This window comes from Lactuca saligna, chromosome 2 (assembly GCF_052625555.1).
Source record: "Lactuca saligna cultivar CGN05327 chromosome 2, ASM5262555v1, whole genome shotgun sequence".
NCBI lineage: Eukaryota > Viridiplantae > Streptophyta > Magnoliopsida > Asterales > Asteraceae > Lactuca > Lactuca saligna.
Window position 1 is genome coordinate 159673915 of NC_136418.1, and position 24432 is coordinate 159698346.

At 34.8% G+C, this 24432-nt stretch overlaps 1 protein-coding gene across 3 annotated transcripts; it reads left to right on the forward strand.

The window, feature by feature from the left end:
* Positions 1-9146: 9146 nt before the first annotated feature.
* Positions 9147-12393, forward strand: LOC145032398 (electron transporter, putative (Protein of unknown function, DUF547)). 3 transcript variants are annotated; one of them, XM_078981187.1, is made up of 10 exons: positions 9147-9440; positions 9523-9576; positions 10047-10163; positions 10249-10695; positions 10775-11184; positions 11280-11379; positions 11472-11531; positions 11637-11726; positions 11825-11932; positions 12021-12393. In XM_078981187.1, exons 1-10 carry the CDS (start codon positions 9375-9377, stop codon positions 12327-12329), a joined length of 1761 nt encoding a protein of 586 aa, XP_078837313.1. In that variant the 5' UTR covers positions 9147-9374; the 3' UTR covers positions 12330-12393. The 3 variants fall into 3 exon arrangements, with proteins under 3 accessions (XP_078837313.1, XP_078837311.1, XP_078837312.1); XM_078981185.1 differs by having other exon boundaries at positions 9148-9440; positions 11813-11932; XM_078981186.1 differs by having other exon boundaries at positions 9148-9440; positions 9526-9576; positions 11813-11932.
* The last annotated feature ends 12039 nt before the right edge of the window (positions 12394-24432 follow it).

Genomic DNA, 24432 nt, shown 5'->3' on the forward strand with positions numbered 1-24432 from the left:
GAGTCAATAAGAGCTTATAAAGCATAAAGATCAATACATTATGAAGCAAAACCCAAGTCAAATATTTAAAAGTTATAAATTTTGAAAGCATCGAAAGAATAGTTGTAATTTTTATTTCTATGTTATTTTATCGTATGTATGATTGGGAACTTAAAAAAATACCTTGAGGTTAGAGAACTTTTGAAGGATATATTTGAAGGAATGCATAAATGAATATTGTTAAAAATGAGTAGGGTGTTTATGGGGATTGTGAATATTTAGGATTTGGGAAGTAATTAGGATTTTAGACACAAATATATATATATATATATATATATATATATATATATATATATATATATATATATATATATATATTAAGGAGAGATATAATTGGGAATTCAAATTGCATTATTCTATGTGATGTTGGTGAATAAGGTTTTGATATGGTTGTATAATAACAATCTAATTTGCTTGAGAACAAGCAAAATATAAGTGTGGAGTATTTGATATGCCATTATTTAACTATATATTTTAGATCATTATCTTAATACATTTGATTAAGATTGTTATATTTTAATATATATGATACTTAATGTTGTAACGACCGTCATTTGAGGTATTAATTATTAATTACTTCTTAAATTATTGTTGGGTCAAATATGGATAAAATGACTTTTGGTTTGGGCTTAAGCAAACGGGCCAAGGATTTGGGTCGCCCATAAAACGTACGCTGAGCGTAGCCTTGGTGTACGCGGGGCGTAGAGGCATGCTTTGGATGCGGGAGGCGCGCGCACGTATGCGCAACGTACCAGTAGTACGCGCAGCGTACATGAGCAGATGCCAAAACCCTAATTTTTAGGGTTTAAGACCTATAAATACCCCATTATAGCCACCTTTGGCCTGCTTACCAGCCCCTCACCCTCAGAAAACCCTAATTCTTCTCATACTCCATTGTTGTGTGTGTGTTTAACCTTTTTGAGCTCATTTTGGTGAAGAAAAGCTTGGAAGAAGTGAAGAGAATTTGGAGGAGAAGAACTTGAGTATCTTGAGCTCAAGGATCTGGAACTATTTCATCTTTTGGTACTCAAAGGAGGTATAAAGCTACTTTCTTTCGTCTTAGAAGTTTAGACCTAAGATTTTGGAGCATTGGACCTTTATCATGCAACTTCATTTTTGAGCTTAGGGTTGCCGCCCTTGGAGCTCAAAGCTTTCCTTTAGCAGTAAAGTTTCAGTCTTTGGGGCTTTTATGGAACTATGCATGAGATCTAGCCATTTCTATGGAGTTGGTTGTTATTATTCTATATTTTGGCTCATTTGGTGGGTTGCAAGCCACCAAGTGATCGCCTTTATGGTTTAGGACGTTGAAAGGGACTTGGATCTGTAGTTATAGCCTCTCAAGTTGAGTATTAAGTGCTTAATGGGAAAAGTAGCTTAATAGGAAATTACGTTGGGCGTACCAGCTAGTACGCGCAGTGTACAGGCCATGCAGCAGGTACGTGTTGCATATAGAGAATTATGCCTCGCGTACTCAACATTATTGGGCTTCTACCTTTTGGGCCTCGGTTTGGGCCAACTTTTGGACTTATCAGCTATTGGGCCTTAGTGGTCCATCAAAAGTCTAATTTTGGACTATGGACATTGTTGGACTTAGGAAAGGCCCATTTGAGAAGTTGGGCCCAATTTAGAAAATTGGGCCATTAGTGGACTTAGAAAGATTAGATGGTATTGGGCCTTGTTTATGGTCCAAATCAGAGCAAGGGTGAAATGGTCATGTTACCCTTAGAACGATTCTCGGTTTGTCTGACTAAGTATTGTTGTATACAGTTAGTTGGGGAATCGTGGGAGCAGCCAGTAGAGATTCCTCACGCACGAGTTCAGCATCATGTTTGAGAGGTGAGTCCTCTTCCAATAGGAATGGGTATAAGGCCACAATGTCGGCCCGTTTAGATATTAGTAATTCCGGATTTCGGTCTGATGTCGGGGTGGTCCTGAGAAGAGATTATGTATGCTTGATGTCTTTGTGATTCTTGCATGTTAGGTGTTATATGATCCGGGGCAAGCCCGATGTATGTTAGTGTATCTGTTATGTGTTATGTGTTCCGGGGTAAGCCCGATGCATGCTAGTTTATATGTTGTTTGTTATGTATTATGGGCAAGCCTGTTGTATAATATATGCTTATGTTATGTGTTTACGATTTATGATATGATGCGTATGTGCTCGGGTAAGCCCGATGCCAGACGTTGTCTGATGTCGGGGTGAGCCCCACGCCGGGTTAGCCGATGTCAGGTTCGTCCTGCTGCAATTAGGCGGTGTCCCAAGGTTTATGTTGCATGTTATATGTTATGTGTGTGGTATGTTGTAGCTTGGGGAGACTCGTTAATCTTTATGCTTACAGTTTTCAGTTTTGGTTTCAGGTACTTCCACTAGCAAAGAGAAGGGCTCGTGATGATCTCATGGTACACACCACAGTTTCAGCCTGGGATTGTTTTAGACTCTAATGATTACTTATATGATTTTGATACGGTACTTGACATGACGTTTTTAAGATACATGGTTCGTGTTTTATTATGATGATGGATGATTTATGGTTTCAATAATGATTTTAAAATGAAATTTTTGGACCGTGTTTTTGGGATGTTTCAAATATGCTTTGAAATGTTAATTTACAGTTAAAATCGGAGCATGAATGCAAATTAAAGGATGAGAACGAAGCTGAAACAGACGAAAAACAAACGTAACCGGAAAAATAGCTGAAAACACACCGCACCATCTTATGAGGCGCGTCGCACCCTTATGAAAATTCCAAAAAGTCGCAAAAGATTCTCGTCTCGGTATATGTGATCACATGCAACAAGGAAATCCGATCACCACATCGTGGCGAGACCTTTACCATGTCATGATGTCGCAATTTTATAAATATACGAGTTTTGCAGCCCTAATTCGGATGCCAACTTACACCAACTTGGGAAACAAGTTATTTGACGACTCCAGACGTTTATGAGAGATGAGGAACACCTTTGAAGTGTGTATTTTTAAAGATCTAGCAAGAATTTATTAATCATATTGTTTCGGTTTGTTTAATATCATGTTTTTTTATTCCGAATTCATTAGATTCGGTTTTCTAATTATGATGCAAGGCTACAAAACTTATTACTTTCATTAGATGTAGATGAAGTCGGGTTAATATGCTTTGATTTAATTAGTAGAATTCATGTGAGTTGCATTTTAACTTGTTTTTGATTGATTGTTTATCTTTCATGTTAAAGTTATGATTTTTATTACCTACATGTGAGTTATGTGTTTAGATGACCAATCTAGTTACATTAGTTTGATTCTTAACTGATTATGATCATTAAATTGTTAGGACTAGAGATTTATCCAATCCTAGGGTTAGGTAATATAAATTGTTACCTTTAATTATGTTAGAGAGTTATATTTATCCATGTTATGTTTGATTTATTGGCATGATCATTGATAAGAAATCACTAGATCATATCGTTCATAGTTGAATTAAATTAAATGGTTTTGTGTTCACTAACTGCATGATCATTGAGATTAGATGTTCATTAATCATTAGTACTAGGATTTCAGACCAAGATAACTAGTCATAAAATCTGGTATCCAACGCATTAATCCATAGCATGGTAACGAGTCAAACATAGAAACTAGGGGATTCATATTCTAGTGGAAGTACTTCAAATCTAGTGCTTTTAACTAGTTCTTTGCTTTTGGTTGCTTAACTTGGATGTTTAAACAAAGTTTAATAATTTAAACAAGGGAAAATTAAATATTATCCCTACAATGTATTGCACATTTGCTCATTTAGTCCCTTAACTTATTTTTGTGCTTTATAATGGAATAAACTTATTTTTGTCTGGTCTATTTGGACACTTTGGAAATATTGAAGGGGTAACCCGGTTACCCCTTTGCCACATAGATTGACTTTGAAAAGCCCCACCTCTTTTGACCTAACCCGTGACTCGATTCACCCCTTCCACCACCTGTAACACTTTACATGGTCATCTTCTTTTGCATTGTCGTCTTATTTTGGAGTTTTTGTCTCTCATAAACCCTTTAAATCGAAGAATAATGACACCCTTCCTAGAAAAAGGCTTATATATTGTAGCCGACATCACCATAGACATTGCTTGTGAAGCTGTTCAGAGTATTTGGGAAGAAGGAGAAATGGGTGATAAAAAACGAGGTTTTAAGCCATGTATTACATCCATTTCTCTCAAATGCAGACCTCCACTTTGTCTCTTCTTGTTGACCGAATAATTAATGGATGGAATGAAAAAGTTGCAAAGTTGAATAATTTGAGTGTTGAAATCGCCATGGGGAAATCATTAGTTCAAGATCTTGTGTATAAAGAATCAGAAGAAACTCTTTCTAAGCTTTTAAATCGTGCATTAAAAGGTATCTAACTTTTCTATAACTGAAATTTTATGAAACTCGATGATGATGATGATATTGCTTTCGATAAAGGCATGTGGAGAAGATAAAAACACCTAGATTCAATTGAGAATATTCAATTCATCGTCATCATCAGAAGAAAACGGCCATTTTTATGGTGATGAATGCTTGCTCAAGCAAAGATTACACCGGTAACATGTTGGTGTTTGCTTCATTGGTCAAGATGCCATTGGACAAAAAGTCGTCATGGACAAATTCATTCAAATTCAAGGCGATTAAAAAACAATTGTTCAAAACCCTAACGCTTTAACCCCCCCCCCCCCCCCCCCAAATATTTGCATCCAAATATGATTATCATTTCGGAAAAAGGAAGAAAACAAATGGTCAAAATGTGATTTTGACTTTTAAATAGAAAAATGCTTAAGTAACATGAAATTGGCTAATATATGTTAGAGAGAGTAAAAAGATAGATGATTTCAGAGTTTATTCCAGAATTAAGCACAAAAATAAGTTAAGAAATTAAATAGCAAATGTGTCATTTTCCCTTTAAACAAAAACCCCATCTTTATTTTTATGTATTTGGTTTAACTATTTACTTATTTGTTTGAATCAAAATCATACTTGTTTCCTGAGAATTCGACATATTTTCTTACCTTATGATGTATTATTCTACATTAAATTAGGGGTGTTGAACGGGTAATTTTTTCGGGTTTCGGGTAATTCGGGTTTTTCATGTTAGAAAAATTACCCGTTATCCTACCCAAACTAAATTCGGGTTTGGGTAATTCGGGTATCGGGTCGGGTTTGGGTAATTCGGGTATTACCCGAAATATATAATTTTTTTTTTTGAATTTCACCTGAAAATAAATTTAATTAAATAAATGCGTCGTGCTTTAATACTCTTGTTTATATAAACAAATGAGACATAAACGAAGTTACTCAAACTTTGAACATTAAGATTTTTTAGTCAATAATACATGAGATATCAAGTAATTTTTTAACAACTTAATCTAATCTAATAAGATGTTAAAAAAAATAAATACCAAAAGATCTTAATTTAAAAGTTTAAAATGATTAAGATAAATGTAGCCATAAGTTTTGTCATGTTTTGAAGTTTCGTCAAGATAATGAGTTTGTTAGTTGCAATAAAAACTATAATCTAGAAAATAGTTAAGTTTTAAAAAACGTGATGATATATAAAAATTACTTTTAATATTGTTAGTGTCTTATTTATATAATAAATATATTTATGTTTTACAATAATCATAGTTAATTTAAGCGTGATCAAATGACTGTTATATAGTACAAGTTCTACAAAAAAAGGAATTTTTAAAATAATTTGGGTAATTCGGGTATACCCGAAACCCAAAAAATGTACCCTTTACCCGACCCGAAAAAAAATCGGGTAACCCGATTACCCGGAATAATTTACCCGATACCCGAAAAAATCGGGCGAGTAATTCGGGTATCGGATATTTTCGACAGGGCTACATTAAATACACTGTCTAATTATATTTTAAAACTAGTTGAGATTTGATAAGTTTTTATAAATTTAAAAATAGTGGCGCAAAAAAAGAAAGACGAGATGAGTGGCGAGGTGTGAACACACCATCTCTTCTAATTGCTTTATTTAACTCTACTAATTGCTTTATTTATATGATACTAGGTTATAACCCGTGTACTTACACGGGACAACTTAAAACAATTTTGAAATTTAAAAATAGTATTACATTTGCAAACATTTATTTTTTTAGAAACATAGATGTTTTGTCTATAATTATATGGTTGTTAATTTAAATTAGTTTTGTAATGTGTTTTTAAGATAACAACGTTCTTTATGGTTAAATTAATGATAAATGATTATGTTGTATAATGAGATATGTAATTACAAAAATTGAAAAAAAAAATAGTTTGAAGGAATAAAAGCAAGAACCAAGATTTAAATACATGGTTATCAAAACACTTTCTCATATACACTTACAATTTCCCAATAAAAGAAATTCCTACAAACTAATATTGTCTCTCTTTTGGTAAGTCCTTAAACCAATATTGCCAGCTCATAACACAAATTCTAAGATGCCGTTTTTACAAGACCGAAGGATCATGCTGGTTAAAATTTGGTTCATCCACGGTATCCTTCCATAGTAGAATAAGTAAGTGAGTTCTGGAATCTTGTTTAAAATCATACAGTTAAAGAACATTAGCGTATGATTAGATAGTTTATCACTTGGTGGTTCTTTCCTTTTAGCTTAGTGGAATTAATTCAGAAGAATATAAATGACAACATGCATGTAAATCATAATATATAGCAAGTTCCAATTTGAAAGGCTTTGTAAGCTTACGATCTCCACATCGTAGTATAACCACTCATCTGCAAGTAAAACCATGTAAATTATTTATATACTGATTTGTTAGTCTTGTATCCAAAATTTAATCTGGCAATTGAGCAAATAAAATGAAATGCATACACTTTTCTTGAAAGTTGTTGAGGAGCAAGTAGTTTAAGATAGCCTGCCCAACAAAGGATAGAAGGATACTTTTTCTTATAAAGGATTAAACAGTTAACCCATCTCTCCACTATGAGAAAGATTAATAATGAAAGCCCTGCGTTAGCACAAAGTATAAATGAACACAAATAAAAAAAAATTCAAAATGACTACAATCAACAAATAAAAAGTGATTTTAAAATCAACCTTCTGATTTACACCTGATACAACAAAATTGACTTTATGGTTTCAAATTCAAACATTTTAACTTTACACCAAGTATTCAAATTTATAAATAATTTGGGATGAAATGGAAACTTTTAGATGCTTATAGATAATAGAAATATCCCTTTAACGCGTTATCATAGTTGAATACTCCAATCTTACCATGGAGAAACCATAAAAACCAATCAGATTGATGCATTATAATTGCAGACTCTTTATTCTAATGGTTTGAGTTGGAAGGCACCTACACAAACTCTAGTAACTTTATGGACTGAAACTAAAATATGAGTAATTAATTATACCGCTGTCTATTATCGAAAAAATGAAATACATATGATAATTACATTTCAAAGCCTTAAAAAATTTAAGGTTTCAACCATTAAAACTTAAGGTTCTACATAACCAAGAACACAAATCAATCTCACCACCTGATTTATATGGTTTGCTGATTATAGAATTTGGTTCAGTCATTTTATCAAACAGGTAGTGTGCAAAAAGAGTTATCGATTCAAGAGACCAAAAAACATATGGATAAACAGATGAAGATGTTCTCTTTCCATCAGAAGACTCCGTTTAATCTCCATATCTAAAACATGCATTTGAAAAAAAAAAACTACGTTACTAAATATGAGTAGGCATAATACAAAGCCAAAGAGGGGTATTAAGGTTTGAGGGTGAGGTCGGATCGTAACCTCAACTTAGTAATGACAACCAATAATTTGAGTGGATTTGGTGAGTTACAAATGATGGGAAGGAGAAGCGATGGAAATTAGAAGCATGAAACAGGAGCTTCAATTCAAATATGAATCATTTGTTGATCCAATTCAAATTTAGAGAAGATTTCCTGATTTCTTGTTGTAGCTATTGATATGTAACCTGATTTCTTGCTTGATGATGATGTATTGTCTAAAAGAAAACCAAAAGGGCTAAGTGGTTAAGTGCTAACCTGGTTTTTATTTTATTTTCAGCTTGCTTCCTGATGCTATGGTTGACTTCTTACTGATTTCTAGGGTGCGATGGATTTCTTGATTGGGTAAAGCGAGAGAAAATTTCTAGGGCTTTTACCTTAAGCCTTTTGTCCTTTATCCTGTAGAAATCAAATCAAAGTTTAAAAAACACCAAAATATATAACAATGTAAGACTAAGAACAAAGGATGTTACGACTATGGTAGTGAGGGAAGAAAGACGGTGGATCAAGTCTCCATTGAATAATGATTTGACGATAGTGAGTCATGTGGGGTGCGAGGCTGGTTCGGATAAGCAACACTGAGTAAAATTGGTCCGATTTGTGTCAATTTTCATCAAATCAGAGCAGCCCCTGATTTGTTTACTGTAAAAAAAATTGTAACTGATAACATCAATGAAAAGAGGTGTGAATCAAGAAGCAAAACAACAACATGAAAAGTCGAGAAGGGATCAAGATTCTTCAAACCGTTCAAACCTACTTAACCAGTTGATCTATAAAATAAAGACATTATGTTTCAATCAACATATCCATAGAAAAAAAATCCATTTATGGCGTCATTTTGCAACTATAGAGGGATCATCGTGCGCAAATTAAGGAAGTAATTTTTGGAAGGGTTTAAATTTTGATTTTGATTTATGGAGAGGAAGTAACATGGGTGGACATTATCGTGGCCTGATATTTCGGATTTATAGGGTATGATGGTTGAATACAGCAATTAGCAATTGGGCGGGAAAATGAGTGAGTAAATTGCAAGAAGATTGACACGTGGCAAGGTAGTAGTGTATAATGGCAACATGTGGCGGTGTTAGGAGTCTTTTATTAGGTATGGATTAACCTTTTAGTTGATAGTTACCTTTGAATGAAAATGCAATAAAAATGGTCTACTAAAACAGAAAAATGTGTATATTTGATTGGTATAAATAAATAAATAAATAATTCGTTTAAAGATTTAAATATTTCTATTTAATTTGTATATGGTCCAACGGCGATGATTGATATTTCACCTTTTTACGTTTATGTAACCACCCCAAAGAATTCGAAATATAACAACCAGAAGCAATCTTTCTCATCATGAAAGCTCTTTTAATCCTCATAACGCCAAATCCAAACGTCAACATTCACAACCACCACTACCGCCACCACCACAGCCGCCATCACCACCATCCCACCAAACATCCTTCCTATCAAAGCAACACCACCAACAACATCGCTTACTTCATATCAACTTAAACATATCTGTTTCTTCACAAATCTTCACTCCCAACTGCTTTTACTTCTTCCCGGGACACTCTATACCGGTATGTGGATGCCAGCTCACATCTCCACCACCACCAATGCCCCACCGGCCAACACCACCGGCGTTACTGTAAGTGTATTGTAATTCATCATTAATTAATAAGATTTGAACATTTCGATATTGCTTTTATACCATGAGTCGTTGTTTTCAGAAGAACCAGAATCAGCTTAGTGGACATCAGAAGAAGGAAGAATTAGAAAGAGAGGTAATTCAACTTTTCCATTTTTGTTATAAGATAGCATTAATTAAATTGTTGGCGTATTTATCTTAAACTATGTAATCAATTTAAACAAATGTTACCATTTTCATGAAATATAACATGCATACATCTTTTGCTTTAATCAATTCGAGTACTATAAAGCTTAGGTTGTGGGCATGATATGGGTAGTTTACATGTTAAATGTTTAATGGTATTATTTACAAACATGTCATAATGTCAAACGAATCGATCAAGAAACTCTATTTTGTAAATGCTTCTTTAAGCAAAAAAAAGTTATGGTTCAATTGCTGATAACATGACTTGCATACCAACACAATCATGAGTCATGGCTCACCATGCATCCCCCATTCTTAATTGGCTTTCATCCATCTCTATATTTGTATGTAACTTGCAGAAGTTAATCTTCATGATTATCCAATGCATTTCGGTTCATATATTTCGATTCATTAAATCAGGTGTCGACGCTTCAGAAGATGTTAGACCACGAAGAAAAAGTCGGGGAGCTTTTGAAACGAACGTATCAACAACAAGATCATTCCTCTCTTCATATCCCGAATTCCCTTCCTCCAAAGGTGCCATCTTTTTTTTCCAATTTACAGTTCATTCCAACTCCAATTCATATAATTCTTGACACCCATTTGTTTTTATATGCGACAGATGAAGGAGTTACTGACAGAACTAGCTATGGTTGAGAATGAGATCACAAGACTAGAAAGCCAAATAACCCATCTTCAAACCGACTTACATAAAGAAAAGGAAGCCACAAGAGAATCTAAAACGAAACAAGGGCAATTTCGTCAAATTCCCAACGGTTCTCTAGCTCCGGCGACGCCATTGCTGCCACCGAACACTAGAGGATACGGTGACAAGTTGTCATTTGAGACAAAGGCATTGCACTTTATTAGTAAAGCCATAAAGGGTGATTATAGTCTCCGAGATTTCAATTCACACGAGAAGTCAAGAACAAAAATCGTATCGTTTTCTGATCAGAAAGAAAATCACGAGAACGGCGATGAACTTGGGACCCGGGAACGAACCCCAAGAAGAACTGGGATTCTTAAGCCACCGTCGCCTGCAAGAGATACAAGGCATGTAACTCCTAAGGTATGCTATAAATGTATACATATTATGAGATTAGAAATATCGTTTCAATTACAATATCTGGTGTTGTATCTATTACTAGAGAGAACGAAATCTCGCGGCGTCTTCCGATACGTCATCACAATCTGAAGAAGAGAACATTCTAAAATGGTCACCAAACAAACTTTCGGAAAACATTATGAAATGTTTGATCTTCATCTTCACGAGACTCTTGAGGACGTCAAGAACAATGGAGCTCGAGAAATCCGGGCCGATTTCTAGATCAGCCAACTTTTCGATGAGTTTCAGGGCTGAACCCTGCTTGAACTCGAAGGCTAGCTTGCTTCTTCAGAAGGAGTCTAGACAGCAAGACCCTTATGGGATCTTTAACCTCGAAGACTCCATTCCTAGAGACATTGGGTGCTACAAGAACTTGGTTAAGTTCACATCAAGTTCTTTGGACCCTAAATGCATTTCAAGTTCAAGTTACATTCCATTGCTACAAAAGTTGAGGTACTTTTCAAGACTTTGAGACCCGATCCATGCATTGATGAGTTGTATTTTGTATGATCAATGATGTCCTAGTGCTACTATTGCTGTGCTTTCAGGGCTTATATGAATGGACTACAAAAGGTGGATTTACTGTTTTTGTCTTCACAGCAGAAATTAGCATTCTGGATCAACATGTACAATGCTTGTATCATGCATGTAAGCTTTCCCCCTTCACCAATCACCTATAGATGATGTTATATGTACATTTCCTTAAATGACAAGTGTTTTGATTTAACTTATCATTTCAGGGTTTTCTTCAATATGGGGTTCCTTCTAGTCCAGAGAAACTACTGACCCTCATGAACAAGGTTCGTGATGATTCCCCGATCAAGAAAAGAATTTATTTATTTATTGTTATTTATTTGTGTGGTGGTAAAACGAATGATAAGCCCAAAACTTTCAATGATGATCAGGCAACATTGAAGATTGGAGGCAACACAATAAACGCTCAAGCTATTGAACATGTCATATTAAGAAGGCAAGAAGCATCAATAATCGAAAAGGTACACATGCTTAATTAGTTAACTAACCCTGAAATGGTTTCTCAATTACTCATTTATCCAATCAAGTTTACATTTTAATCAATTAGATTTATGGTAAGGCGGAAAGGGATGATAAAGAAGCAATATTGCGCAAACTTCATGGACTCGAATCAATGGACCCAAATGTCACATTTGCTTTATGCTGTGGCACACGCTCTTCTCCTGCGGTAAGTGTCCATTTAAAGTGTTGTCAAGTGGATATATGATTATCATCTTTGGGTGTCGTGTCCTAAGTGCTAATATGTTTCGATAAAGGTGAGAGTCTTTACAAGTGATGGGGTAGTGAATGAGTTGGAAAGAGCAAAGCTAGAGTACCTACAAGCTTCAATAGTTGTAACAAATGCAAAGAAAATTGGACTTCCAGAGCTTTTGCTTAGAAACATGCATGATTTTGCACAAGACTTGGAAACATTGGTGGAATGGTTGTGTCAAGAATTGCCAACTTCTGGTTCATTGAGGAAATCAATGGTGGATTGCTTTAGAGGACTGAATAATGCAAAGGTTGCATCCATTGTGGAGAAGCTACCTTATGAAGTTGAGTTCCAATATTTGTTGCCGATGTAAGCTTTTGCACCTTCCTTTGTATATTTGTGGATACATATATATATGTACATATTGATAAATAAAATCATATTTGTATTTTGGATATTTTTGAAAATTTCCATTGATTTTGCATTTAGTTTTATGTTTTAACAGTAAGATCGGGTTGTTTACTATTCACATAAACCTAAATGTTTAAATATGGTTTGAATAATCGGATTTTGAATTTAGTTTCTGTATATTTATAATTATATCTATTTATCGTAATTTTCGTTGTTTTTCAGTTGGATGAACAATAGATAATTAATAGTGGATATTCATTAGGAAGAAGTAATGCAGTTCAATGTCCAATTGGGATCTGTTTGGTTCAATCGACCACAACCAATTGGATTAGAAATGTTGTTGTATTCAACATACAATAATGGATAATTAGATTAAATCAGTTTATAAAAAATATCATATGTGAACCCGTGAAAGACCTCAAAATAACTTATTCAACTTATGGTTTATAAAAAAACTAGATTTCCATGCTTCAAAAAAAAATACTACTGTGTATAATGGAAAACCAAATTTGTAAAAACAAAATAGTATAAAAAAATATACATGGAAACGATGAAAACGACGATGTAAAAGGAAATATATAAAACTAATTTTGTGAAAAGGAATTCATAAAAAATAAAATAGAAATTGCGAAAAAATATTTGTCAAAAGTAACAGTTTTGAATAAAAATATAAGAAAAGTTTGTAGGACCAAATTCATTAAAAAAAATTAAAAGTAAAGGAAATTTTGTAAAAACAAAAAGTTAGATTTGGTGGGCTTTTGAAGAAAAAAGTGGGAAATTTTTGGTAAAAATAGTTGGACAAAACTTTACGTTGGCCCATACATGTGAAAAGAAAACGAAAGGTCAGCCTAAATTTGGATCGGACTATAGGCCCGTGTTATAACATAATTTGACATACAATTTCACATGTAACCTTAATCTTAACATAAGTGGACTATAGGCCCGTGTTATAACATAATTTGACATACAATTTCACATGTAACCTTAATCTTAACATAAGAAATGATGTTATATTATAACATATTAAGAGATATAGAGATAAAGTAAAAAAAAAAAAAAAAAATGAGGATCGGCTGATTTTTCTTGTTAAGACATGTTGTTAGCATATCTTATGTATAACATCATTTGGGGATGGTTCATGGCTTAATAACATCATTATGGTGTGCTAAATCAACCATAACATCTTGTAACGCAATCCATACACAACATTCTTATGACTCGTGTATAAAAACGAAAAGAAGAGCGATCAAACCATCAACATATAAATATTTGACAATAAATCAATGTATTACTTCTTTAAAACAAGAGAGATTGTTTATTTACCTAATGTACAATATGTTTGTAATTATTATATAAGTTAATAAAACATGTATATGTTTAGATAGATAAATTAATTTTTTAAATGAAAATTTAAAGACTACTTGAGTTTATTAAATTTTAATACAACATATATTATTTTGATTTTACATTTTAATAATGGTGTTTGATATCTGATTATTTAAAGTTATTATTTATGTATTACCGATGATAAGAAATTTTTTAATAGTTTTGATAGAAAGATTTCATAATTATTTGTTGATTTAAATAAGAAATTTTTGATATGTTAAGTAGTCTTTATTTATTAACTTATTTATTATTTAAAATGGATTTTCTAACATGGGCTCTAATTGGGATTTGATGATTTTCTAGCATGTGCTCTAATTGGGATTTAAACAAGCACCATCAAAATTTTAAAAAAAAAAATTACCAATTTATTACGATTTGGTATTAGATAAATTATACCAAACATTTTTTTAAATTCTCTTTTAAGATCTGATAAATAATAAGCACTTTTATTAAGTGAGTGTTTGTGGTATTAAAAAAAAATTATAAACACTTATTGATTTAAATAAGAAGTTTTTGATAACTTACTTATTCCATATTTGTTGAATTAGTTAACAATTTATTTTTTATAAGTTATTTCCTTATTATATTCACAATTTGTTTAACACTAAGTGGGTGTTTATGATTTCTTTTGAAATTGACTTATTAAGATACTAAGTTATTGGTTTTTTAAAAAGTCAATAAGTTAAAAATATGTTTGGTTTCTTAAAAAGTCATTTTGAAATAACCTTTAACCAAATGAGAAAATGGAGGTTTCAAAAAATTACAAAATCGTGGTTTTTTTTGGAAAAATCACAAGTCAACAATTCATTTTTAGGTTATTTTACATATAAAAATTACTTAATCACCTTTTAACTTAATGTTTTATTGACTTTTCCAACTACAAAAATCCAAACAATTTTTTATAAACTAATAAGTAAATTATAGTTTTGGTCCACATGGTTTAGGTAGGTTCACACTTTTTGTCTAACCTTTGGAAAATGGACAAGACGCATCCATTTGATTTCCAAATCTTGCAGTTTTGGTCCTTGATCCAGAAAAGTAGACTATATTGCCCTTTTTAATTTCTTTTTCTAATTTATTTTACTCTTTTTTAAAATACAAAATATATTTTAGGCCCACCTCCTTAACCCTCCACCCAACTTCATCTTCTCTCTCCTTTCTTCTTCCTTTTTTCCTTCTTCTTTCACCCCTTTCAAAAGTGCCTCTCTACCTCGCATTTCTTCTTCCCATTTCTTTCTTCCTTCTTCTTTTCAATCAGCATAAAATCATAGTATTGGTAGATGTTTGAGATTAGCAGTGGTGGGGCAGATGAAGGTTTGGTTACTGTAGAAAGCAGCGGAGTTACCAGGATTGGGGAAAACAGCGATGAAAAATAGGATGTCGGAGATGGAGAAGATTGTTGTAACGTCCCAAAAATTTTGTTTTTATAATAATAAAACCATCAACCAAACATTGTTTATAGAAACGGTAAAGGAAATCAGAGTATATCAACATCATCCAAAAAATACATTGGAGCCAAGTAGAGCGGAAAATCATGATATGCATTGCGATCATCTTGAGCTCTTCCCCTTCGAACTGAAAGTACCTGAAATATAAACTGAAAATTATAAGCACAAAGCTTAGTGAGTTCCTTAAAATATCGCATAACAAATATATACGTCAGCTCAAGGGTGTACCGGGTTTATTTCATCCCCGAGTCTATTTCTATTTCAACTCAATCACTATTTTTCAACTGTACGGGTCTATATCTGATAGGTTTTGAGCAAATCATCAATCCTATGGTGCACATGCAAAACCCTAAAACTTTGGATCTAGGTTTATCAAACTATACATGCAAATTATCCAAAGCTCATAAACCCTATATCTAACATACAATAATCGAAATCATATATGAAAATAGGGTTTAGATCTTACCTTGATTGTTATGTAGCAATAACAATCAAAAACCTTCTTGATCTTGACCTTGAAAGCTTAGTGCCTCAAATGTTGCACCTCTAATGGAGTCACAAACACCATGAGCAACAAGATGACTTAGGAAAGGGAGGAGAAGCACTAAAAACGTCCAAGAACCCTTAGAGATGACTTAGCCACGTTTTTTGGAGCCTTAAGCGTCTATGTATACGTGTGTGGGCTGTTACGGTTTTAGGTGAAACCCTAATTATCTGCTTAGGCCTTAAGCAACCCATGGAGTTCCCTTAGAAAGCCCTTGGACGAAAATCATATGGGCTTGCCATAGATTTCGTCCATTGCCCTTTCCATTAGGAATCCATAGCCCAATTGCAACTATCATATAATTGTAATATCAGTCCCCTTTATTTAATTAATCTCTTTTAGCCACAAAATAAATTCTTATTAATTCTTGACTAATATTAATTAAACAATATGATTTCTCTTTTAATATATTATTCATATAATATATTAATAAATCATAATTAATCTTTTTTCTCTTTAGTTCATCGTATCAGTTGCTATGGTGAAGGCAACCCAAAAGGACCATGCTCACAATCGGGTGAAGTACATACCAAAATAATTATGAGCTTAGACACCTAATCCAACAATATCACCCCACATACATATAGCAAAAATGCACACATGTATACATGCATACAACAAGAGTCACAAAAACTACAAGCACATACAATCCCTAATCTCATACAATATAGTGAGCAAACTCACCTCGATCCGTTGCTAAACAAATAGATGCTCGGGCTACTGAACCGGAGAATCCCCACGCTAACCAATCAAATACAACCTTAATTAATAAGTATGTCATAAACCATAATCAAAACTTTAATTTACTAATCCCGACTCTTAGGGTAAAAGACATTTTACCCTTCCCTTTAATTAGCCCAACTAATCGTGGCCCAAACCTAAAAACACCCGAAGCCTAAGAATGACCCAAATCCATAAAGGCCTAAGGCTTAAAAATGGTCCGACTCAATAAAACTTTTGGCCTAACAAGAGCCCAAAACCTAGAGTTCAAAAGTGGTCCAAACCCAAAAGTCCAAAATGGACCCCTGAGGAGTAGGCTTAACGTACCACATGGGTATGCCCAGCATATAGCTTCGTGACCAAGGACTTACAGGGCCTGAGTTGAATATGCTCAACGTACGCTAGAGTACGTCTGGTGTACCCCCTGCTTGCCAAAACTTCATTAATCACTTAATGTTGTAAGTCTAAACGTCTATTTTGTAGATCCGGACCTTGGGGAATGTCTTAAACAATAAAGTTACCAACTTGATGCCTTTTCATGGCTCAAAGAGACTCAACCCCTAGATTTAGCATTCTGCTTTCACTAAATGAGCATTAACCCATGCATGGTTGATCTACAACCATGAAGATGCAAACTTTATGTAGTTAGGACCTCATAAACATCAAGAGGAGCAACTCAAAACTTCTTTAGTGACACTTACTCAGTATAATTGATTCATGGGACCAAATATGTCCAAAACTCCACTAGATCTAAATCTAAGCATAAAATAACCAAGTTCAATACCTTATACCATTAGGGTTTGACCTTGACCACGTACGCCCAGCGTACTAGACGTACGCCCAATATACTCACACAACCTCCAAATTTTCATACAATTCCATAAGGGACCAACTTTGCAAACAATTTTTATTCCAAGGGTCAATATGTAAAATACATTTAACTGAGTGTTACAATTCTTCTCCAATTGAATTATACTTCATCCTAGAAGTACGCTACCACAAATAACTCTGTATAATGTTCCCTCATTTCATCCTCAAGCTTTAACGTCTACTCTGAACCCTTTCGGTGTTGCCGCTGCACCTTCACCAGATCCACAACCTTGTTTCGCAGATTCTTTGTCCTCCTGTTAAGGATTGCAACTTGTATCTCTATATAATTCAGGCGATCATCCACCTGAATGTCCTCCAATATAACTAGTGTGGAATCGTCAACCAAGTATTTCCACAATTAGGAAACATGAAATATGATGTGAATCTGACTGCGTTCCTCGGGTAGATCCAAACGATACGCAACCCTACCCACCCGGGCTAAAACCCTGAAAGGACCAATGTACATGGGGTCCTGCTTAACCTGCTTCCTGAATCGTATGATGTCTTTCCAAGGAGACACCTTCAGGAGTATCATGTCCCCAATATGGAACTCTAAGTCTGATCGATGCCTATTGGCATAACTCTTCTATCAACTCTACGATGTATGAAGTATGCCGCGAACCTATTGAATCAGGTGAGTCATTTTGAATACCACATCCTTACTAGCCATAACCTGCTGACCGACTTCACCCTAACATATCAGGGTCCTACACTTCCTCCCATAAAGCATCTCAAAAGGATATCGATCAATGCTTGCATGATAATTGTTGTTATACGAAAACTCCGCCAAAATGAGATATGTATCCCAACTCCCACCAAAATCCAGCAAACATGCCCGAAGCATATCCTACGGTGTATGGATAGTCTGCTCACTCTGATTATCAATTTGCGGGTGGAAAGTCGTTCTAAAATGCATACGAGTTCCCAACTCCTGATGAAATCTCTTCCATAACCTAGAAGTAAACCGAACATCCCTATCAGAAACCACCAAAACCAACACCCCGTGTCGTGCCACAACCTCCCGAATGTAGATTTCGGTCAGCTTCTCAACCGAGATACATTCCTAGATTGGCATAAAGTGTGCGTTCATGGTCAATCGATCCACGATGACCCATATTGAATCATTAACCCAAACCCTAGTTTTAATTAACCACTTAAGACCTTTATAACATGCATGCAACCACTAAATGGGCCAAGGTAGCATTTTTACAACCTAAAACATCTCAAATCTTCTGAAATGAAAGATCCTTTGGTCTTAGAGTAGCTCAAACTCGTCACACATAACATAACAAGTATGGGTATCTTGGGGAAGACTTACTTGAGCTCGGTCGGTCGCACGCATCACACACCTTGTCTTTTCTCAAAATTCTTTAACTTAAAATATTAGAAACTGTTTCCTTTGTGAAAAATCTCTTAGTCCCTCGGTTTGAGTCCATACACCCCCGAGGGTGTGTCCGAATCCCTCAAACCAGGGCTCTGATACCAACTTGTAACATCCCAAAATTTGAGGCCAAAAATTCTGTTTCTTTAATTAAGTGATTTATAAATTGTTTATCAAAACATTGCCAAGATCATGTCAATACATAAAACCATACTATCATGTTTCATACCAAATGATCTTGAAGTAACAAAATATCATAGTACAATCCCAGAAACTCCAAGCGGAAATCATGTGTGTGGGTGATGCGCTGCGACACCGTCGGCTCCTTCCCCTCAGACGAAGAAGTACCTAAAACTAGAAACTAAAACTGTAAGTATGAAGCTTAGCGAGTTCCCCCATCATACGACATACCATACAATCACATAGCATATATATTGTTGGGCAATTCTGGGGTGCCCAATTCTGAGGCGCCCATCCTACCCATGTCAAGCCATTATGGGGTGCTGACCTACCCATGTCAAGCCATTATAGGGTGCTAACCTATCCATGTCAAGCCATTCTGGGGTGCTGACCTACCCATGTCAAGTCATTCTAGGGTGCTGACCTACCCTTTGGTCTATCTCAACCGTACACGGCGACTATTTCACCCCTAGTACTAACACATAATATCATATCATAATCATGTTGTCAGACATATTTGGGGTGTTCGACCTACCCATTGGTCCTTGCGACCGAATCAGGGACTAGTCCTCCTTCTACTGATACTATCTCACATACATAGCAACTACCAAACTAGCATACTCACATATCTAGCAATCTAGCATACTCACATATCCAACAATAATAGACCAGACAATTACCACAAAGATAATCATCCCAACTAACAATTACTAGTGGGTCGGCCTTGGTGCCTTAGACCCACTTCTACTGGAAAGTAACTCACCTCAATGTCGTGTAGTGACTGAACTGTCCTCAGCGTGAAGGTCGGCTCTCCTCGACTCCTCAACCCCCACACGAAAACCCCCAAGTAATCAAACAGAACATACAAGCCTAACTCGGGTCAATACCAAAACCAGGCGAAGTCAACATTGGACAAAGTAAACACCTAGTTGACCTGACTCGTCGCGTTGGTCTAACAACTCGTCGAGTCCATACTCCATTAACCCGATCCAACTCCGACTTCACTCATCGATTCTATCAAGGACTCGATGGGTTCTCTGTCATTCAAACCATCAGGACCATCTTCATCTGTGACAACCGTCAAATTTCGGTCAAGTCAAAGTCAACTAAAGTCAGCAAGTCAAACCGTTCGACTCAATTTGCCCATGAGTACTAAAATTCACACTATGAAACTTCTACATAACTCTCTATTCTAATGAGAAATCATTTTATGACCCCCATTTGCGAAGTTGAGTATTTATTTCCAAAAATGCGAAACTCCAGGGACAATATTTGAAATCTTCTGTTTTCTTCCCCAATTCGCATTCTACTGTGAAATACTTCGCATTTTCATTCTTACACCCTTCGCATCCCTTCGCATAAATCACCTTCGCATTTTAACCTAATTAATCAAATGCGATTCACAAAATTTTCATTCCAAAAATGCGAAACTCCAGGGACAATAATTGAAATCCTGTTTTCTTCCCCAATTCGCATTCTACTGTGAAATACTTCGCATTTTCATTTTTACACCTTTCGCATCCCTTCGCATTAATCACCTTCGCATTTTAACCAAATAAATCAAATGCGATTCACAAAATTTTCATTCCAAAAATGCGAAACTCCAGGGACAATAATTGAAATCCTGTTTTCTTCCCCAATTCGCATTCTACTGTGAAATACTTCGCATTTTCATTTTTACACCCTTCGCATCCCTTCGCATTAATCACCTTCGCATTTTAACCAAATAAATCAAATGCGATTCACAAAATTTTCATTCCAAAAATGCGAACACAGTTTAGTTCTTGAACTCTAAACTTGCGAAATCAAAAATTCATATGTTGAACCCATATGCGAATATTAACCCAATTGACTTCAAATTGATTCATAGATGCGAACACTCGATTGTTTTACTTTCGCAAAATGAGCAGCAACAACTCCACAATCGAGTTTTTAAATTCTTGCAAACAACAATTTCATAGTCCTTGACTTCGCGTTTTTCTTCACGAATCATCCCTCAATCATCAATCCAATTGCGAATCAAAACTCATATGTTCTTGCTTTATCGATTCATCGACTACACTCATACAAATGCGAACAATACTTAATTTCAAAATCGATTGAAACTTATAGCAAAGCTAAATCCAACTTCGCATTCAAAGCAGTGTTATTGATCCGCAGTCACAAGCAACCACCCCACACCCACTCTATGACCAGCCATACCTCCCCACCTTACCTATGTCACTTCAATGTTCCCTTACACTCAAATTTCACTCACTCCCACGTTTTTGAGCTGGAACAATCAACCACACTCCTCATTTTCTCTCATTTCTCTCATTCCACTAAGTAACGAACATCATTTTTTTCTCTCAAACTCTTCTACACAAATTTTCGAGATCCAAGGCTGGATTCAAGTGTTCTTCCACACTTAATTCTCGAAAACCTTCAAGGCATCTCCAAGTGTTCTTGAATTAAACACTTCCATTCTTCCACAATCATCTACTGAAATCACTCAAGGTGAGTTCATACCCCTACATTTTCATGTTTTCTCAAGTTTTCAGGGGGGGGATACAAGTTAAAACACTAAGAACATAACTAGATTTTTCTAACAGCCTTCATCAGAAAAGTTCAACTCCATTCACGGACTGTTTTGGGCATCTTAAACATTTTTGTTTTCAAAACTGTACAAGGTGCAACTAGTTCAAGTTTTTAGCTTTAAAATGGCTACTTGCACATCTCCATACGATTTTTCTACAATTTATGGTGATTTTTACAAAACTGCCTATCATTTCAAACAACAATCCGGACCAGTCTGTGATTATGGACTTTTTCACCCAAGTTAGAAGTCATTATAAATTGTGATAAAAATTATGAGCAAACTAGACACATTTTGTGAACTCTCAGAATTTACGGATCTAGTTTTCGACTTCGTATGATTTTTCTATGATTTTTCAAAACAGGGCAGAATTGCTAAATTTTGCCAACAGCATGTAAATATCATAACACTTTGTATTATGTTGAGCAAAGTGTATAATCATAAGTTTTAATGTTTGAATGTGTTTCCTAGTTAGTTTATCATTATGAACTGAAACTAAGACATTCATATTAAATATTATTCATTCATTTTGGGACACGTATTATTAAACTATAAAAAGTATAGTTTGATAAATTCACAACACTAATACATTTCCATAAAAGAATTCATACATACTACATACATTTTTAGATAAACTATAATAGGTATAGTTTATGATACATCACTCTACGCACTCGTACAAGAAGGGTACATTCATACAAGAAAGATTTCTATTCGCACACATTTCACGTAAATTTATTAAGCTATGGTTCAATAAATTCACAACACTAATACTTTTCCATAAAGGAGTTCATACATAGTACATACATTTTAGATAAACTATAATAGGTATAGTTTATGATACATCACTCTACGCACTCGTACAAGAAGGGTACATTCATACAAGAAAGATTTCTATTCGCACACATTTCACGTAAATTTATTAAGCTATGGTTCAATAAATTCACAACACTAATACATTTCCATAAAAGAATTCATACATACTACATACATTTTTAGATAAACTATAATAGGTATAGTTTATGATACATCACTCTACGCACTCGTACAAGAAGGGTACATTCATACAAGAAAGATTTCTATTCGCACACATTTCACGTAAATTTATTAAGCCATGGTTCAATAAATTCACAACACTAATACATTTCCATAAAAGAATTCATACATACTACATACATTTTTAGATAAACTATAATAGGTATAGTTTATGATACATCACTCTACGCACTCGTACAAGAAAGGTACATTCATACAAGAAATATTTATATTCACACACAATTAACGTAAACTTGTTACCCTATATTGTGAGTTTCTCTATTTTTCGATCTCTATCTCTCTATCTCCCCGTACGTCCGAGTGCGGGATATAATTCCTGGTAGTTATAATCAGAATCTCCTTGAGGGAGAACGTGATACTTGTATATAGATCTATATTGGGTTTGACACCCCACACCTTTCTGCTAGCTACAGTTGGACCTGCAGGTCTACGGGTGACAAATGTCATTTTATTTTTCGCGACACTGAGAACGTCGTGGCAGGTTCACATAGTCATAGTATGATTATAACGGCTCACATAGGGAACAATCCATAAGTTTAAACTTGTTATCCTATATTGTGAGTTTCTCTATCTTTTCTTTCTCTCTATCTCTCTATCTCCCCGTACGTCCGAGTGCGGGATATAATTCCTGGTAGTTATAATCAGAATCTCCTTGAGGGAGAACGTGATACTTGTATATAGATCTATATTGGGATTGACACCCCACACCTTGCTGCTAGCTACAGTTGGACCTGCAGGTCTACGGGTGACAAATGTCATTTTATTTTTCGCGACACTGAGAACGTCGTGGCAGGTTCACATAGTCATAGTATGATTATAACGGCTCACATAGGGGACAATCCATAAGTTTACGGGATTTTATTTTTAAAACCTAAATGAGTTTTATGTCGATTTAAAATCACCTTTTTATCTCTATGAGTACAGATATTACTGTACACCTTTGGTTTTGGTAGTTACGACTACACATCATTTGAAACCACATTTATACTTTTAAGTATGGTCAATACTTGTATTACTCGGTCCTCTAATTTAGGGCTACATATAGATAATGTATTAACAAACATGAGAACGTACAGAAATTTCGTTTAATTCAAAAGCGTCCATGTCCATTTAAATACATAACATTTTCTACCAATAAGAAGGGTTACTTATACATTTTGGTCTTCAGTCGTAGAACGACATTACACAGGTTTTAAAGAAAATATCGGGTTTTCTGGATACATACTCTAACGTTTTTTTTTTAGGAAAACGATTTACTGTTCTAACGAAATCTCTTATGAACTCACCAACCTTTGTGTTGACACTTTTCAAAACTACTCGTATTCTCAGGAATTCAGTGAAAACAGGAAATCAACAACGTTTTGAGGATGGGACGATAAATCGTCAAACAGTTCATTTTGTATTATAATGTAATTGATGTGAATTATGTAAACTTGTGCTTTGATGTAACGTTTTCAATTATATTTGTGTTGGTTGTTTTTACTTTGAGCACTATTATACTCATTGTTGTGATACTCTACATGAAGTCCTCCACCCCCGGACGTTTCCGCCATCCTTGGTTTGGGGGTGTGACAGATTGGTATCAGAGCATTGTTTATAGTGAACTCAGTATATCAAACCACATAAGATATACAAACTATAAATGCATTGGGACTAAGTCTCTGATTTAAAGTTTCAAAACAACCATACTTTTAGAAATAAATAGTTTCTTATAAAAGGTATACATGCATACATACATATTAAAGTCAGCACCACTCTAGAATAAAAGAAAAGTAATGATTGTTGAATATCACAGGTAAGCTCGGGGATGTATGGTCAGTCTTGGGAGTGGCATAGCCTGATCAACTATGCTGGTCCGAGGAGTGATTAGCACATGCCCAAGAATAGTTGTGATACGGCAACAAG

Excerpts from the sequence above, each read along its gene's own strand:
- LOC145032398 (XM_078981185.1), top strand. The coding sequence starts at position 9,375 with ATGTGGATGCCAGCTCACATCTCCACCACCACCAATGCCCCACCGGCC. Across the intron at positions 11,185-11,279 it reads CCATTGCTACAAAAGTTGAG|GGCTTATATGAATGGACTAC; the intron begins GTACTTTTCAAG and ends CTGTGCTTTCAG. Across the intron at positions 11,933-12,020 it reads GCACACGCTCTTCTCCTGCG|GTGAGAGTCTTTACAAGTGA; the intron begins GTAAGTGTCCAT and ends GTTTCGATAAAG.